We start from the raw sequence: 19,385 nt of genomic DNA on the forward strand, positions 1-19,385 counted from the left end.
ACTAATATAGTACATTCTAAGTGATATGATAGGTTACCCCATGACAATGGTCACAAAGAAAGGTCTCTCTAAGAAAGTAAATCTGAGTTGATTCTTTAAAGATGAATCTTTTGGGCGTTGGTGGTGCATGCCTTTAATCCCAGCACTTGGGAGGCAGAGGCAGGTGGATCTCTGTGAGTTCGAGGCCAGCCTGGTCTACAGAGTGAGTTCCAGGAAAGGCGCAAAGCTACAAAGGGAAACCCTGTCTCAAAAAACCAAAAAAAAAAAAAAAAAAAAGAGAGAGAGAGAAGAGAGAGAGAGAGAGAAAGAAAGAAAGAAAAAAAGAAAAGAAAAAAGAAAAAAGATTTATCTTGAGTTTCTCAAGGAAGTAGTTTTCTAGGCAAAAGAATTTTTTTTCTCTCTCAAAGGATACAAGCTCTACCTGATCTACTACATTTGAGCACATGGAAGTGTTTAAAATGGCTAGTATGTAGTATGTAAATTGAATCATCCAGAAGTGAGCTCAGGGTACTGCATGTGCAAGCACTTTATGCTGACAGCAGCCAGCCATCAAAAGACTTTGAAATTTGACTCAGGACTTTAGCTCATTTGGTTCCTCCCAGCTTGGCTGCAGCTTTTGTTAAACACTAATCTCTGGATCCCAGAGCCTGATCCATGCCAATCATTCTGTGACTCTCTAGATCCAGCAATTGTGAAGTGATGCCAGGTACAATGGGGGCCACTGAAATTCACCCTGGTCCTTTGGTATGTTCACCAGCTTTCCAAAATGTAACAGAAATACCTCAGACAATAAACTTAAAAAGAAGCCATGATTTATTTTGGTGCAGAGTTTCAGGACTTTAGTTCATGATCAGTTGTCTCTGCCACTTTAAGCCTATGGTGAGGCAATAGTGGGTGATGAAGCTATCTCATGGCTAGGATGCCAAGAAGAGGGTGAGAAAATGGTTGAAATCCCAAATCCTCTTCAAGGGACTCCCCCAAGTCCAAGGTTTGGGAAAAAACCACACTAGGCTGTACTTCTTAAAGGTTCTGCATCCTCCCCAAAGTGTTGTGGAGTGGGAGCCAAGTCTTTTAACACATGGTACTTTGGGGGACACTTACCCAAAGCATAGCACCCGGTCAGTGGCATGCACTCTGGTTGTTAAACATTTTGAATGTCAACATTGGTTTTACTACACCAGAGTTGTGTTTAGTTTTGTGGATTCTTCAGCCCATTTTACTGCATTGTAAAGAGATTAATGGCTGTTCTATGCCAGTGGTTCTCAAAATGTGGTCTCAAGACCAGCAGCAACATCATCAACTTGAAAGTGGTTAGAAATGCAAATTTCAACCCATCCCGACTTAATCAGAAACCTCAAGGCTAGAATCCAGTGGTGTGTGTTTTAATAAGTCCTCTTCAACTTGCCATCCATTCCTCAGAGTGTCTTGCTTTCATAAATATCTGAGTAAGTGCTCCTTGAACTATTAGCTCTTATTATACAAAGGCAAAATCTTCAACCTTCTTTAGGTTAGTGGTTTAAGTGAGGACACAGGGTGGGCTTGCTCAGTCTGAGGATGCAGCACATAAGTGCTAATTGGATGAAAAGTTACTACATTTTAAAAAAAGCACTATGTAGTGAGATGCATTGGAAATGGTATGTGTTGGGCTCTGCATCCATCATATTTTTAAAAACGTTTCTGTATTTTATGGTGCTTGACATATTGGGATGGTTCAGAGCCCTAGAAGGGCTATATCTTCCACAGTAAGCTAATTTCCAGAGATAATAAAAGACTTGTCTGGGCCTTTGATAGACAAACCAATGAATCCTAAACTCCTATCTCTAGCTTCTCATTTTTTGAAGATACCACAGTTGGGTACACTGCTTTGCTGTCCTCAGTCACCCAAGGGCTGGGTCCCAAATGCACTGTAGACTGTTCCTGTTGACCGTCTGAATTTCCTCCTGAAATTCTTCAAACCACCCACTCTGAAGCCCGTTCGGCACTTACCTCCCCTCCCTGATGCTCATGGTTTCCCTCCCCTCTTCTGCGTACTAGCTAGCCAAGCTGGTCCAGTCCCACCTATCTCTGTAGCATTTTGTGTGCTGCTCCCCTCACATGGAAACTAATAAACTTCCTTCAAAGGCTGTCTCTCTGTTGTCTAACCATACTCTATTAAGAGAAACCCCAAGTGCATATTAGATAGATTTGAGGCGCCATTAGGCTCTGTCGTTTACCCATCATATGACCTTACTTTTCCTCAGCCAGCTTTAGCACCTGGAGAATACAGCAGAACAGAAAATATAATGTGCACAGAGCGAATGAGACTTGAAAGACACAGCTGTATGGCTAATGTGGTAAGAAAATCAAGGAATCAAGTAGAATACCTGTGATATGAAAGAGGATGGGGTAACACTGGGGATGGAAAGGTTTAAGCAGGGTTAGTGTCAGGGAGATGGGGGAGAAGAGGGAGTCGGGGGCGGGATACCATCAACCAACATGAAATATGTAGGAAGATTCATAAGGATACCTGATACTTTATAAGCTGGTTAAAATGTAAAACAAAAAAAAATCAAGGAATAAAAATCCCCCCTTGGCTCAAACATGACCAAGTACATCACATGGATAAATAGCTGTTCAGATTTATCTATCCTTCCTAATGTTCAATTAGTAACAGCAACACAGCAGGAGCCATTTCCTGAACTGCTCTGTGTGTTCTCCAGCTGAAAACCTTTCCCCCTGCACATTAAATGATGGCTGCTGTCCCTGGTAAGGGACTAAAGTCTGATAATTAGTCTTGTAAACAAGAGAATGAAAGGGAGCATAGTTTATCCCTTCTCCTCGGCTCAAGTGTCATTTTGACATGCTGGGCCTACCTTTGCTAATTACCTGATAAGCAGACTTATCAGGCAATAGGGAAGAGAGCAAGAACTGGGAATTTGAAACCGTGTTGGCCTCCAGACAAATGTGGTCCTGTGACCTTCAGCAAATCACTTAATAGTTCTACACTTCCATTTCCTTATCTGTAAGAAGAAGATAAGAATATCTACCTAGGAAAGATGTTCCAAGAGAGCAGCATAAAGTAAGTAATGTATTTCATTAGTGGGAGGCCTGGAATTTGAACCCGGCTACTCTGAAGCTTCTAGCCAACAAACAACCAGGTCTTAGCAAAGCCCCTAGATGCCACTTTCACTAATTAGCTCTCCTGTCCAGCTTCTCTCTTTCTCCCCTACACCCTCCTCTTTCTAGTGGCTGGATGAAAGTATTGTTCTGGATTTGAATCATTTCCTTGTTTCTCCCTGAAATTAATGGCCCATGGGAGATTTTACAGCTTGAAACTGAAGACGCCTGAACATATAAACCATCATCAGATAGATGCACTCCTGTTTAGCACAAAGAGACATGAACCATAAACCCAGCCAGTTTGGCCACTGGGCTCAGCTCCCTGGATTCAGTCATCTCAGGAGAAATTCTATTTATTTATTTATTTATTTATTTATTTATTTATTTATTTATTTATTTATTTATTCAGTCTCATCTAGCCCACCCAGGCTGGCCTCAAACTCATTATGTAGCCAAGGATGACCTTAAATGCCTGATGTTTTTGCTTCTACTTCTTGAGTACCGGAATTATAGGCTGCTGCCAACTGCTTGGCTAAGACAATCTCATGTGTGCATTCTATTTAGGGCAAGTGGGAAATGTTCAAGTACCCACCTCGAGAAACGCCTTAGCTCATCTATAAACCTTCCTTTATGCCAGTGGTTCTCAACCTGTATGTTGCAGCCCCTTTGACAAACTTCTATCTTCAAAAATACTTAAATTCCTAACAGTAACAAAATTACAGTTATGAAGTGAAAATGATGTTATGGTTGAGAGTCAGCACAACATGAGGAACTATAGTAAAGGGTTTCAGCATTAGGAACGTTGAAGACCACTGCTTTATGCTGTCAAGCTCCTAGTTCTTATGGGTCCTGCTTTTGGAAGTCTTTTTTGAAAAATCTTGCTCAGATTTCTGCTTCTTTGGATACTGCCATTCTCACTAGGCCTGTGTGCTCTAGGGAGGTTTTGTAGTGAAGTTGCCAAAAGTTTCAAGTGTTTCCATGCCTAAGTCCAGTTGACCATTCTTGAATTTCTAGTTTGACTTTTTGGTTTTCTTTCACAAATCTTTGCACATGGCCAGGCACCTGAGAAAGTCTCAGGAAACTTCTTTTGATTCACTAATTGATCGCATTTAAGGCCCAACCTGGCTTGGAATGTTTTTATTTGAAATAATTAAGTGGGTGTATATCACACTATCAATGAATTTACCCAGTAGAGTGGGCTTGCCAGTTAACTCATTTTCACAGCTCTGAAGGAGTAACCTTTTTGGACAATTCCTTTCCCTGGGAATAATGAATTTTCATTTCCAAACACACAGGATAATATTCTATAGTCTCAATGTTGTAGTTTCAGGTAAAGATCCATTTGTCAATTTTTTTTGGACACAGCAGTTTCTCTTCCAAGAGCATAGATTGGAACAATTTTGAGTTGCAGGTCAGGGTGTGTCTTGTATGTTATTTGAAGTGGTAACAATTTTCGTCTGCAATGGGCCAGAGAGTAAAACATTCTAAACCTCACAGACAAAAATGTCTGTCACAGAACTATAAAACTTTGACCTTGTAGCATGAATGCTGTCATAAGTGTTCCAGCAAAACTTTATTTTTAAAAACAGGGGATAGACCAGATTAGGCTCATATGTATTTCCTTTTCCAGCCCTCTTCTTTGGCCTTTTGTGAGTACTCATTATTCATCTGTACCTTGAACTTATTTATTTTGGCCTAAGGTGTTTTTTTGTCCTAATTTGTTTTTAAGTGCCCTCTATTTTCAGAGCAAGATAATCACTATTTCCCAAACGGCTGACAAATTAATATGGAAAATAACACATAATGAAGAATGTACCTTATAAGGAATGATTCACCCACACAATATCCTCTATCAATTCCACCCACTCTCAAATGTTACTTTAATTTCTTTGGTGAGTAAAAGGAGCCTTCATTACATTACATTATATTCAGTAAACTATTTTTAACGTCTTGAGAGTTGTGTTTTTACTTCCATAGACTTATTTTCATGAATTAATGCATTCTTTTCTACACATGTCTCAGTTTGGAATGGAAAGCATCAAGTTTTCTATTACTATCACTGAAAGTGTGTTTAGTTTTTTGGCTTACTTTTTTTTAATTACTTAGATGTTGATTTGTTCAAGAATGAAGTCCGTTCTGCAAATGATGTATGCATGGAACTTCGGGGCAACTCCCAAATTTTTCTCACTTCTGGGGATTCACCAGTCTAAGGCAGGTCAAGGCTACTCCAACTGGCAACCCACAGTCATCATTCCAAATCAGTCAGGACCCTTGAGGTTCAAGGAGATTGTGGGGAGAAAGAAAGATGCAAGTAGATCTCTCGTCACCCTTGGGTGACTGTTTTCTCTCCCCTGTGTACAGGGAGCATCGTCAGCTGCTAATAAGAAGTGTCTCACAGTGATCCCATGTCACCATCTTTCCATGTCTTGTCCTGTGCCACCTGAGGCTGTGCTTTCATCTTAGAGTTACAAATGAATTTGCTGTCATGTGCATTTGTTTGCTGTGAGATTAAAACAAAAAGGGCTCAGCCCACCTTAAGTACCATTATCACTGGAGTTTTTAGAAGCCCTGCCCCCTTATGAGGAAGTGATGGGACTGGTTCCTGAAGCTGCTTTTTAACTAGCAGTGAGTCATTTTCCTTGCTTTTCTCTTCTCTTTCACTATTAGGCCAGGAACTGTTGTTGCTGGGGCTATAACACTGGAAACCACAGACACTGTCCTTGATCTCACAAAGCTCACATTCCTCAGATGTATTATGGAACCAAGAACATTCTTGGGGAAAATCCATCAGCAATGAAGTAATGTCAACAGCCAATGAGTACAGGAGGGCTCCAGCATTATGATGTTAGCTTGCTCAAATCCTGCCTGAGTTTGGGGTGCCATGAAACAAGCAGAAAGTAAGGTTACGATGTGTTATGGAATACATTTTTAGACCTGGGTGAATCCCAAGCTGTGGGATTAAGACCTGACCTAGCCTAGCTAGATAGGTGCATGAACATACAGTCATGTTGTACCTCCTTCATTGACATCTGCTGAATTCTGTGTCACTGCCAAAGTTATGTGAATAAACTGTATTTTTCTGGTTTACAGATGTTCCTGAGTCTTCCTCCTACACTTCCACCATCTTATGACCTTTGGCTGGACAGGAACAGGTGAGTAGTAATTCACTGTGTTGCAAATTAGTGATATCTGTATCATTAAGTAATAAATCCAAATCATTTAAGTGGTATTGAAATGTCCATTGCCCTTCCCTGTGAAGAAAGCAGCTTTTCATAATTTGAATTTGATCATGATCAAAGACTGTGATTAATCAATCTTTCTAGTGGAACCAAATAAGTCTTGAATTCATTTTGGGGAAGCTGCTGAAATAAACACTATGGAAACACAAAACCATACTAACTAACCAGTGGCTGTCTGGGAGGAACTAGAGAGCAAAATGTATGGGTGCTGTGCTCGTCAAAACACACAGGAGGAAAAAAAATCTTTTACTTTATCTTTTGTGGCTGCTAATCAGCTTAATTCATATACTTAACTGTCTTTTGAACAATTCTTAGCACCACAAAAAGTACTCTTTCTCTTCCTTAAAAAAAATAAATAAAAAGCTCTAGTCCAAACCAAGAGCCTCTGTAGGTTGTCTTAATTGCTACTTTGCACTGCAGTGGACTTTGACTGATTTTTGGCACATGCTATCGTACACAAAGTTCCTAAAATAAAATGCTCCAGGATATCCTAGGAACTCTTAGAAGGCTTTAAAAGGGGACTAGCACACTGAAAGAGTAACTTTTGAGGACGACAGTTCAGACGAGGAGAATGACTGTCGTGGCAGAATTACGTGACTAATTGAGATCTTGAGTTGGATGCAGACTGTCCTCGACACCTAACTTATCTTGCTTAGGGGGAGGTGGAGAATTCAGTTTTGATAAAGACAATTTTTCCCTCCCCAAGTGACTATACATTTAAATAGCTAAAACATCTGTGCAGCAACCTAGTAAAACATGTATACTCGGAACGCTTGAGCAAAAAGCCTGCCAAACAATCGCTTGAGAGGGACTTTGCTGAGAGAGAGCACCAAGATAAAGCAACTGCTGTTTGTTTTGTCTAGTCAAGGGAGAGCCAAGGCAACCAATATTTTGAGTTTCTTTTATTTCATTTGTGAAAGATTATTTGAGAAAGGGTGTCGAGGGGGAAGTTTCCTGACAGGAATTTTTAAAGCTGTCTATTAGCAGACGAGCAGGAGAGTCTTGGATGTCAACGCCTGACAAACTCTTGAGACCAGCTACCAAACCACGAAAAGTGATTTTCTTTCTGAGTCTTCCCTGCAGCCCTTCCGATGGAAGCAGAAACAGGGAACACCATGGAGACTGGAAAGGGGACCAACCGAGGCATTCGAATTGCACTGGCCCTGTTCATTGGTTGCACCCTGGTGTTGGGCACGGCGCTCTTTCTAGGTAAGTGGAACTCCAGAGGCCAGGGGAACTAGGCATCTATGGAGAAACTTTCTAATTCTTTATTCTAGAAACCCTTGTCATAATGCAGGCTGTTTGCTTATGTTAAGAAATAGAGATGCACCGTTAGTTTCAGTCAGATATGTCAATGAAAAAGGAGGCTTTCCTTTAGTACCAAATATATAGTCCAGGAGGCAAAGTGCATGAGAAAGTGGTTTGGAATGGCTGGTGGATTCGATTGCACCAAGGGGCGAAAATCATGTCTTATATTTCACAAATTGAGTGTTTATGAATTCATAGTTAGGTACTTGCATTTGTTTTGTGAGAGAACAACCGTACTGGAATTTTTGTTTGACTTTTGTCCATGTTTGTTTGAACAACTTACGAAGTTCAATTTACAAAAGATAAATCAGTCCTTAAATGGATTTCTAAATCCAGTGATTTTGATAGATGCAAAATGATTAACTCCACCTTTCTAATAGATTTAAAAATGAATGTGAAGGAAAGCAGAGGTTTTCCTCTTAAGATTTGAAAGGCATTGTGATTCAATTACTTTAATAACTCTTGTGAGAATGATGTACTCAGAATGTGTAGACAAAGCATATTCCTAGGGGGAAAAGGATGAAATCTGTTAGAAAGGGACAGGGTATGCTCAAAAGTATAAGCTTTCTAAACCCCTGACTATTTTCCTTTGTAAATTTTTTCTTATATAACTCGTAGTATTTCACTGGCTTGAAGGTCACCTAGAAACAAGCCCTATACTTAAGAGATTCTAGGTGTACTTTGAAATGCGGCAAGCCTGGAAACATTCCTTGGCATATGCAGGATGCATGAGGCCATGTTTATTTTGGCAAGAGAAAACCAGTAATTAACTTTCAAAAGAGTTAGGCTTGTGTGGTTGAGAACCCTGCTAAAACGAGCAAACCACCTTTCCATGTTTTCTATGGCTGAAGATTTAGGAAATTAGATCAGCATATTGCTTTCTGGTGAAGCTAGACCTCCTCCTCTTGTGACTGAATTTGTGGCTCTTAAAAACTGTTGTGAGGTTTCTCCAAAGTTGGCTTTAGACGATCAACTTCCTGAAATTTAAAACCGGAGGAGAAATTTTATGGACATGCCAAGGAATTACACAGGACATGGGAAGTGATTAAGGGGCTAGGTTTACACATACTCCCAGACTTACAAATCCAAGTGGTCATCGTGTAAGTCAAAATGTGTGCCGCTTTCAGTGATGTTAATAGCGTTTTGCAACTTTTTTCAATTCTACTCTTAGGATCATTACACTTGGAGACCATAGTATTCTAGAAGATGGTTAGTTATAGAAAATCCTTGTTTCTTTTGAGAAAATGATTTTTTTTGACACAAGCACTAAAGATTTTAGGTAAAGTAAACTTTACTAAATCAAGCACTACTATTATGGAGGAGGCCTGGTTAGGAAAGATAATTTCCTACTATGTCTAGTAACCTGGCCCTCACTTTGAATGTTTTGGAGAATGTCTAATGATGATTGATAATAAATAGGACCAGCTAAGGGTGTGGTTTCATTCTACTTTTGCTATTCAGTATGGTCTTCTAACCGGCAGCATCAGCATCACCTGAGAGCTTGAGCTCTATCCCCAGATCTACTGACTCATAGTCGGTATTTTCACATGACACCAGAGGATTCATTTGCATGTGCAAGTTTGGGAAACATTGTTTCAGAGGGCATCTATCTGAGGGTCCACATTCAGGAACACACACACACACACACACACACACACACACACACACATATACATGTACGTATGTATGTATGTATGTATGAGCAGATTCTCACTATGTATCCCTGTCTGGTCTGGAACTTACTTTATGAATATCACAACTTCCTGTGATATTCCTGCCTCTACCTCCCAAGTGCTGGGATTATAAACCTGTACCACCATGCCCACCTAGGAACCTTTATATTTTTGTTAACTATTTCAGTACAATGCTCCCACCCAACTTTCTTCACAATTTGCCCCCAGGCACCCGTAATCTGCATCTTGCTTGCTAAATGCCTGCAAAACAATGTTCTTCGTGACAACCTTCTAGTTAGGATCTTCCTGTGAAGGTGCTTCCTTGTTGACTTCGCAGCATTCGTGCTCTGCCTGTCCTAGTTCAGTCATATGTCTGCAATTTCTAGCATCCTACCTTACCACTCCTTTGGCTTTGTCGTCTGCAGAAGAATGGTTGCCAGTGGTCTGAGGTGGTTTCAGAGAACCTCGGGGGCTTTAAAATATCGAGTATAGCAATAGACCCACAAACAATGTCTTTCAAGTGTTCTTTTCTTCTTCCCTTCCCCTTCCTCCCTGCAATCTGTTTCTCAGATGCAGTGGTCTGCAAGCTTTTCCTGTCAAGACCAGATGATAGTAAAGAGTTTTGGCTCCACTGCCATACATTCCTTGTTGCAGGACTATGTTTCATTGTATCACTAAAGCATCCACAGACAAATTGTGCACAAGTGGGAGCCAGGAAGATATGCTTTCTGGATACTGAAGCTTGAATTTCATGTACTTTTCATATATCATAAAATATGATCCTTCACCGGATTCCCCCCATCTATCAACGATATGAAGGTCTTTCACAGAAATAGCAGCAGGAAGTGGCCTCAGTCTGGTTTGTGGGCTCCAGTTGGTACTTGGGTGATGATGACCTCAGCTGTGTGGTCTTTCTCATGCTTTCTGTTTTGTTTTTCGGTGTTGGGGGTGGAAATCAGGACATTGCGCATGTATTGTAAGTATTCTATCACTGAGCCATGTTACTGGCCTCACTCTTACACTCTTGATCTGTGGATGTCTGCATTGCATCTTGGGGGGGGGGGGGTTATAAACTAAGAAGCTAAAATGCTGCTTGACTTTTTTTTTCCAAGCTTCTAACCAATAAAAATTAATGTTTCATTGTTTTATAGTAAAATAATTTCTATTTCATTCATTTCTGTTTCATTCATTTTCTTTATTTGGGCTTGCTGATCCTTGTCTGTTTTCAGGACTTTAATCCATGTGGATATAATGTTCTCTTTTGAGGCATAGGGTCTCTGTCTGTGTCCCAACTAATTATTGAAAACCTTCCTTATATACACTGTCAGGTAAAAAGACCTGATATTACTTTGAATTTCTTACATGTCTGTGTCAATAATTATTTCTTTTTAATGAAAGAAATAAGGCTAGTTTGGATGGCTTTGAGACAGCTTCTCATGTAGCTCAGGCTGGCTTGGCAGTTTTGCAAAGTAGCAAAGGTTGTCCTTGAATCTCCAATTTTTCCACCTCTTCCTCCAAAGTTTTGAGAAAGAATAACCTTTTAGCCATTTCATAATATTTAAAAATAAAGCTACCATGAAGAAGGTATTATCCAGGACCAGGCAGCAGTGGCACACACCTTTAAATTCCAGCACTTGGGAGGCAGAGCCAGGTGGATCTCTATGAGTTCGAGGCCAGCCTGGCCTACAAAACGAGCTCCAGGACAGGCACCAAAACTACATGGAGAAACCCTGTCTCGAAAAAAAAAGTAAAGTTTATATTACCAGTGTAAAAATACCACCTGCTCATTAAAGAACATTTGGTAAATACGTAAAAATTGAGTAGAAAGAAGAACTCCCCATGGTTCCACCATCAAGGTACATTGGAATGTCCCAGACTGATCTTTATGTGTTTATATATTTTTACCTATTTTTTTCTTGCAAAAAGAAAAAATCAAAACACTCCTTTTAGGTTATAAAACTTCTTTTGAAAATAGGCCTGAGTGATTCTGTAGGCAGGTTTCTTGAATATATAATGTAACACAGATAAAAGGCTGTTTGGAGGATGGGAGCAGAGAAAAGAACAAAGACAAAGCAGGCTCCTCTTAGGATGTGGCTTCATAAAGAATAAGACATGCCACACAGGCAGGTGATCTGCAGGGCTGCATCTCAAGCAGAGACATAAGCACTCTTAGACTTCTTGATTGCGCTTCTCAGCCTCCATGGTCCATTTCTTCATGGCCATATCTTCAAAGATTCCTTGTTTTTACTCACAGAGCACAGTAATAATGAATGCCTCCCTCAAAACTTCTCCAGCTATGGAGGAAAACACATTATTCCAAAAGGTTTTAGATTTTAGGCTCACATTTGCTAATGTCCAGATCCTACCTGGAGTTCAAAAACAGCACATTCTTCTGTGCTTTTGCAAAAACACTCATGTCCAACCTGTGCCTGTGTCCTGTATGCAGCCAAAGACAGCTATGAATGTAGCCCAACACAAAATCTTAACTTACTGAAAACACTATGAGATTAAAAACATGCTTTTATTTGGTGACATCATTGCATGGCTCTTAAGCATGAACTTTGTAGAAGACATTGTCATGTCAAAGGACTGGAAATTCCTCATAGGTTATTGCCAGTTGGGAAAATTAAACATTGGTGAAAACTTTCAATTGTACAGGAATTTGTGTGTGTGTGTGTGTGTGTGTGTGTGTGTGTGTGTGTGTGTGTGTGTATGTGTATGTGTGTATGTGTGTGTGTATCCATAACAGAGCCTGCTCAGTTTGTGAGAGGCTCTGGGTTCAATCTCTGCCAACCAAATCAAAAGCACACATGATGGTTATGCTTCATCCTCAGAATTTCTGAACCAGTGGATTTGGAGTAAGAATGTGCACTCTAGCAAGCTTCCAGGTGCTGCTGTGGTCCTGGTGACCAGAATCCTCAACACAGCTCCAGTTTTACCCACTCAACCCACACCTCCCTCATATGATAGGAATGAATTTTAGAACAACCATGAGTCCTAACAAAGCTATTTAAAAATTCATCAAAGTGCTTCCTTGGTTTTGAGCCAACTTGATTTTTGACTACCGTGTCAATCAATACTGAGAAGCATGAACTGATAGCAAATGTCTTGCATATACACCCAAATGCATTTTACTCGATGGTGGTCTGCTACAAGTCAGTCATTTATTTTGGTCTGTTTTTCCAGTGAGTCAAGGTCTCCTAAGCTTCCAAGCTAAACAGGAGTACTGCCTGAAGCCAGAGTGCATAGAAGCCGGTAAGTCTGTTTTCCACCTTGTGTGAAGTTATAATTTTGGTACCTTGGGGAGTGGAAGAAAAAACAGGTAGTATTTTTAGTATTCTGTTTGCTTGAGGTTGACCAAATACAAAATGCAATTTTGAAGACATTTTGAGTTTACTTTTAAGGTTTGGTGTGAAGTAGTGGAGCTTAGGTTTCCTGTTTTCTTTGCAAAAGCCGGGCTGTACGATATTTCAACCCTCATGATAAGGAACTCAGGAAAGGGCTTGCAAAGCAGGGCATCCTCTCTTAAATCACACAGAGACCGTGGGCCTCCTATGGCTCTCCTGGACAGATTCCTCTTTGTCTTAAGCAGACTTTGTGTATCTTCTGGGTTAGTGGGCGTGGCCTTGATTCTAAGCAGGGACACTGTGCAAATCTCTGCTTCTGCTGGAATCCCCTTGGATATATCTGTTCTGTGATGCGTGCTGAACTTCCAAGGAGGTGACAAGACCATGTATCAGTGAGGACACCAAGGCAAAGATTCATGCTTAAAGTTGCCTTTGTTGTGACACAGCTAGTAAATCCTGCTTGCATCCCTATGATTATGAAGAAGCCAAATCCCTGTCTCCAACTCCCACCCCCAGTTCTGCAAGGGGGCAGGACCCTAGGGCATTTTCCAAAGAGGAAGTCATAGGACAATTAAACATGTGGGCTTTTCCTCTTGACTGGAGGAGAAGAGATTAATGAGTGAATTCACCAAATAGTTACTCATGCCAGGGACTGAGTTAGGTTTTGGTTTATATATGGTTAGGCTTATATATAAAATAGGTAGAGGGAGAAAAAAAGTAAAACACATAAACACACACACACACACACACACACACACACACACACACACAAAGGGGTCTGGGGATGTAGCTCAATTGGTAGAGTAGTTGCCTATCATTCATGAAGCTCTGAGTTCAATCCTCAGCACACATAAATTGAACATGGTGATACATGGCTGTAATCCCAGTATTTTGAATGTAGAGGCAGGAGGATCAAGAGTTCAAGGCCACCCATGGCTACTTAGTAAGTTGGAGGCCAGCGTAGGTTACATGCGACCCTGTCTCAAAACAACAACAAAACAAATGAAAACCAAAATCAAAATCCATAGAAGGCACACAGTGCACAAAAATGAACAGAAAACTAAAATATCAAAACAGACTCATATGCTAATACGTGATAGGATGGCCAGATTGAAGGTTCTGGGTGTAGGATCTTCAAAAGGACCTTGAATAATTAAATTAAAAGAAGGGAAGTTAAAAGAAGGGAAATGGGGTGTGAAGACTGAGGCAAGGACTTTCCTGTGGGGAAAAGGTCACATAGAGGAATGGGCTTGAAGAATGGTAGAGACTTCTGGGTGAAGGGCACAGTGCAGGGGGAAGGGTTTTGTACATGACCTAGATGCCATGGGTTTGGCTTTTTCTATACTATGCTCAAGAGTTTCTTGAAAGTTTTATGAGAAAACATGTGAACACTTAATTAAGTTCATGGCAGCCAGCTGTGGTGGTACATGCCCATGGTCCTAGTACTTGGGAGATGAAACCGGCCAGGATTAGTTACCTAGTGAGTTCAAGGCCAGCATAGAGATGCATGATCTCAAAGTAGGGACAACTGTCTTTCTGTAGAGAAGTTGACTTTGGGGAGAAATGCAGGGAAAAATTCAGAAAGGAGGTTATAGCCAGCAGGCCAGGTGAGAGAAGATGTTGCCTTGAATATGAGATGGAGATCGCAGATCTAGGAGCTGGGAGGCTTGCTAAAGGCATTGTGGTAGTGATGGGGTTGAAATATATTGTAGAAAAAGGCAGGGATTTAGGGTGATGCTTAGATGTTAAGCAGTGACATTAATTGAGATGGGAAAGACTTAGGTGAAAGAATTCATAAACTGCTGGTTGTGGTGGTGCACACCTTTAACTCAGGACTCAGGAGGTAGATACAAGTGCTTCACTGAGTTCAAGGCCAGCCTGATCTATATAGCTAATTCCAGGAGAGCCAGAGCTACATAATGAGTCTCTCTCTCTCTCTCTCTCTCTCTCTCTCTCTCTCTCTCTCTCTCTCTCTCTCTCTCTCTCTCTCTCTCTCACACACACACACACACACACACACACACACAGGTCAACCTCTGTCTTACGCTACCAATTTGTGCTTATTAGTATTGACATGGTAGTAAAAACCATGTTGGCTCAAAATCAAGGAAGCATTTTGATGCCTATGTAAATAGCCTTGCAAGGACTCATGATTGTTCTGAGATTCATTCCTCTCCTATCGGGGAGGAGTGGATTGAGTGAGTAAAGCTGAAGCTTTGTTAATGAGAGTCTGGTCACAGGGCTGCAGCAGCACTCTGGGATTGTTATAGTAAGTCCATTTTTTGCCCCATTCTTGAGTGACCAGTAATTTTTTTTACAACCAAGCAATGTGCTAAAAGATTCACACTTGCCATTTCCTAAAAATCTGATAAGAACTCTATGAAGTTGACGCCCTTAGATGAGAGAATGTAGGTTTCTCAAGGCAGACTTTTTCAGGGTCACATCATGAGTTAGGGGCAGAGCTAGGCTTAAAGTCCATATCTGGCTCCCCTCCTTCCTTCCCTTTGCACCAAGCCAAGTAACTCTGTGCAAGGGCTTTCTTTTTTCATGACACTAGATTGACTTGAGGGTCTAGTGACTAGACAGCCCTTTCAGCTTCTTAGCATTGTCCCTGGAAAGGGGATGTTTTCCCCTTTGGAATGTTGTGCATTTCCCATGCCCTTTCCTGTTCCTAACTTGAGCAGTTGGCCTGGAGTCTTAGCAAGTGGACAGAGTATTTAATGGAGTAAGGCGAGGGACCAGGTGCTACAATCAGATGACAGGTTTCACATTTCATGTTACTTGGTACTTTAGCTGTGGGAGAGTTCTTGCAGATGTGAGAAATTAAAACATTCAAGCCATAAGTGTTCAATTTTAGTTTAGACAACTTTAGGGATGGAAGGCCACTTACTTCATGAATTTTATTACAAATCATAATAACACCAGAGTAAAATGGACAGAGTGATGTTTTGTGATGTCACCTTCTGCCATCTAGTGTGTTTTGCCTTGCTGTCCTGTTTTTAATTTTCACATTAGTAAATGGCTTCCTGATGTTAGGAAAATACTAATTTTTTTTTGTTTCTTTAGTGGAAGCACCAAGGCCTCAGCCCTCTTTAATACAGTATGAGCTTCAGTATGTTCTGGGATCTGTGGAATAGCTGTTGAATACACATGCCAAGAGAATTGAAGCCAAGCCTGGCTTTATGCAAGAGCTTGTGTTAGGGCGGGAAAGGGCACAGGTGCTAGTTAGTGGTGAAAGGCCTGTGGAGGAAAATGTCTGACCCACTTCTGTCCCTTTTCTGAGCAAGTGGCAGTCATTTCTGAGATGCCTCCTCTCTACAACTTTCCACTTTTTTTCTTGTCTCCTTGATCTCTTGTACTAACTCCTCTTTGGCAATGAAAACTGTAGAAAGGCTATGGAAAAACAATAGATGCATGGGTTTGCTAATGCTAATGAGTAAGTGTAGATAGGCTGGCTTGGGTTTAAAATGTACACAGTCTAGATACATGATCTGGGTTAAATATATGATCATCTTGAGCTGCGGTCTCATTACCTGTGAAATGGGACTAGATTTTTGAAGTTTCATGTGAGTTGTGAAAATCAAAGAAAATAAAAACTGTAATAGTACCCTTGCATCAAAACCTTCAGTCTCTGAAAGCAATGTAATCCCAATTTGTAACATCAAACCCCATCTCAGTTCCTTTGGCAAAACTAGCTCTGTGAGCAAACGTAACTAATGTGAAGCCATTTTAGACTTTTATTCCACTCATGAGAGTATGCACTTATTTTCTGTAGGAATATTAATATGTTTGCTTCAGTGGTACCAATCTAGCCGTTGCTGAACTGTTAGATTACCTGTGGCTATATATATTGTATTTCTTTTGCAATTTTTTTTTTATTTTACAACACCATTCAGTTCCACATAATAGCCACAGATTCCCCTGTTCTCCCCGTCTCGCCCCCCTCCCCCTCCCCCTCCCCCCAGCCCACCCCCCATTCCCACCTCCTCCAGATCAAGGTCTCCCCTGAGGACCGGGATCGACCTGATAGACTCAGTCCAGGCAGGTCCAGTCCCCCCCTCCCAGACCGAGCAAAGCGTCCCTGCATTAAGTCCCAGGATTCAAACAGCCAACTCATGCAATGAGCCCAGGACCCGGCACCACCGCACAGCTGCCTCCCAAAGAGATCAAGCCAAATGACTGTCTCACCCTCTTTTGCAAAATTTGAAAATCTGCCAGCTCTGGAAATCTAGCATCAATTTTAGATGACTGTTTATAGCATTTTTTTTTTGTTGTTGTTTTCAAGACAGAGTTTCTCTGTGTAGTTTTGGTGCCTGTCCTGGATCTCCCTCTGTAGACTCACTGAGATCCACCTGGCTCTGCCTCCCGAGTGCTGGGATTAAAGGCAGGTGCCACCACTGCCCTGCTGTGTTTATAGAATTATATTACCAAAATGCTTATGTATATATTCTTGGTTTAGTTATCTATGTATATACAAACTCAGTTGAGAAAGTGCCTCCATCAGATGGCCTATAGGCAAGTCTGTGGAAGCATTTTCTTGATTAACGATTGATGTGGGAGGGTCCCAACGCATTGTGTGCAGAGCTACCCCTGGGCAGGTTTAAGAAAGATGGCTGAACAAGAGCCGGAGGAACAAGCCAGGGAGCAGCATTCCTCTGTGGTTTCTGCTTCAGTTCCTGCCTCGGCTTTTTCTGATGATGGACTGTGTAACCTCTAAGGCAAATAAACCCTTTCTTCCAAAAGTTGCTTTTGGTCATGATGTTTTACTACAGCAATAGAAACCTAACTAAGACAATTATTTAGCTATTGCATAGTGTTGCTGTCATTCCAACCCAAGCAGCCTCACTCTAGAGTTTGTGAACAGGCTTTACTGCTCAAGACAGGTTTAGCATATAGTTCCGGGTGCAGAGGAAATGTTTAATGTGAGTGATATGATTATTTCATAGAAATATTAATATGTAAGCATTTATAAAACTCTTCTTTGAGCCTGAATTGAAGCTAACACCTCTGAGGGCACACATGGAGGAATGCTTCTACCTGTACCATATAGACCAGTGGGAGCCTGGCCAACAAGTAACCTCATGGGCAACACTTGAGAGTGAGGCAGCTTGTGCTTTCACAGCTTTCCCTCATAATCATAATTTTTTTTATTAAAACAAGATTCTCAATTTTCTCCATGGAGCTAGTAGAAGAATGGGGTTTTGGTGTCTTGACAACTATGGTCCCTTGCAATTTGAAGTCCCAGTTCCCCACAGAAAGGGCAGCCCTGCTCCTAACTGTGAATAGTGAATGATGAATTGCAAGGCAGCGGGAAGAGTTTTCTCGCTTCACGGGCTGCTTTCCAAAGTCAGTGTGAGTGATGTATTCTTTCACTTTTCTATCAGGGCCGAGGTCAGAGCTGAGCTTGCAGTTTCCCTCAGTACCTGTGAGAAAACCCAAGGAGATGGAGAAGAGGCATTTAAGAGTTGGGGGCAGGGGGAGCTTGGGAAGGAAGCCAGAAAGCAGTGAGCTTATGTGAGTCAAAGTGCGTGCGAGAGCTCCCCATGTGACTGTAAATATTGTGTGGGACTGAGACTTGTGTGATCCACGTCCCGGAGGTGTTACATAGCAGCTTCCATCTGTGGCTGCACAGAATGACTACAGCTAGAAGCCAGAAGTAAGATTTTTGCGTGCCCTAGCACTTTGGAATATTAAAAAGTAATGATCAAATAGTAGCAGTAAGCAAAAGTGAAGGTAGACAATGGAAGTAGTTCTGAAGAGAAAAAAGAAAAAAGTTTAACTTGAACTTTATCATACTTTTGAATCAAGTTTTTCCCCCCACTTGTTTATTTTGAAGATAGTGGTTGAAAATGGTGAGGATTAGAAGTCTAGCCGGGCGGTGGTGGCGCACGCCTTTAATCCCAGCACTCGGGAGGCAGAGGCAGGTGGATCTCTGTGAGTTCGAGGCCAGCCTGGGCTACCAAGTGAGTTCCAGGAAAGGCGCAAAGCTACACAGAGAAACCCTGTCTCGAAAAACCAAAAAAAAAAAAAAAAAAAAAAAAAAGAAGTCTATGGTGAGTCATGTCTATAATCCTAGCACTGAGGAGGTAGAGACAGGAGAATCTTGGTGAGTTAGAGACCAGCCTGGTTTACACATCAAGTTCTAGGCCAGCTAGGATTAAATAGTGAAACCCTGTCCAAAAACACAAAAATGAAATCAAAAATTAGGGTGTTTGTCTATTCATTTCAATGACTCCAAATAGTGGTTTGCCTTTTTCATAAGAAAGATAAGTAGAGAAACATCTAAGCTTATTTTTTAACCCAGAGGAACTGCCCACATAACCAAACATACATCTCTAAATTTATGTAGATTGTACTGGGGTGAGATATTCATTCATTCTTATTTAGCTGAAAACTCATTGGATTTTCTATTATTTCAAGTAGAAATGTATTCTGGCATTAATTAAGGTATGAAAATTGTTCAGAGTGTCATCCTTCCAATGTCATTAAAATATTGGCAGTCTTTTAAAAACCACTTGGCGTACATCTTTGCAGCCAGCAATTGTGTTGCAGCTGGAAGATGGTTAAAGATGAGTATTAGGAATATTGGAACCTACTCTTGTTTCATTTTGTAATATTTTTTTTAAAGCTCATAGATGTAGCCAAGTGTAGTGCCTCATACCTGTAATCCAAGGAGTTGGGAGGCTGACGCAGGAGAATGGCTTTGAGGTTGAGGGCAG

At 41.1% G+C, this 19,385-nt stretch overlaps 1 protein-coding gene across 1 annotated transcript in view; it reads left to right on the forward strand.

Moving 5' to 3' along the window:
- Positions 1-3,513: 3,513 nt before the first annotated feature.
- Phex (phosphate regulating endopeptidase homolog X-linked) overlaps positions 3,514-19,385 on the forward strand; it is a 192,072-nt gene continuing 176,200 nt past the window's right edge. Inside the window, exons 1-3 of the mRNA XM_037199438.1 lie at positions 3,514-6,251; positions 7,422-7,547; positions 12,506-12,574. Of these exons, the coding sequence (XP_037055333.1) occupies positions 6,227-6,251; positions 7,422-7,547; positions 12,506-12,574 (220 nt within the window). The 5' untranslated portion in view covers positions 3,514-6,226. The remainder of the gene's footprint in view (positions 6,252-7,421; positions 7,548-12,505; positions 12,575-19,385) is intronic.

Source organism: Peromyscus leucopus, chromosome X, assembly GCF_004664715.2.
Source record: "Peromyscus leucopus breed LL Stock chromosome X, UCI_PerLeu_2.1, whole genome shotgun sequence".
Lineage (NCBI taxonomy): Eukaryota > Metazoa > Chordata > Mammalia > Rodentia > Cricetidae > Peromyscus > Peromyscus leucopus.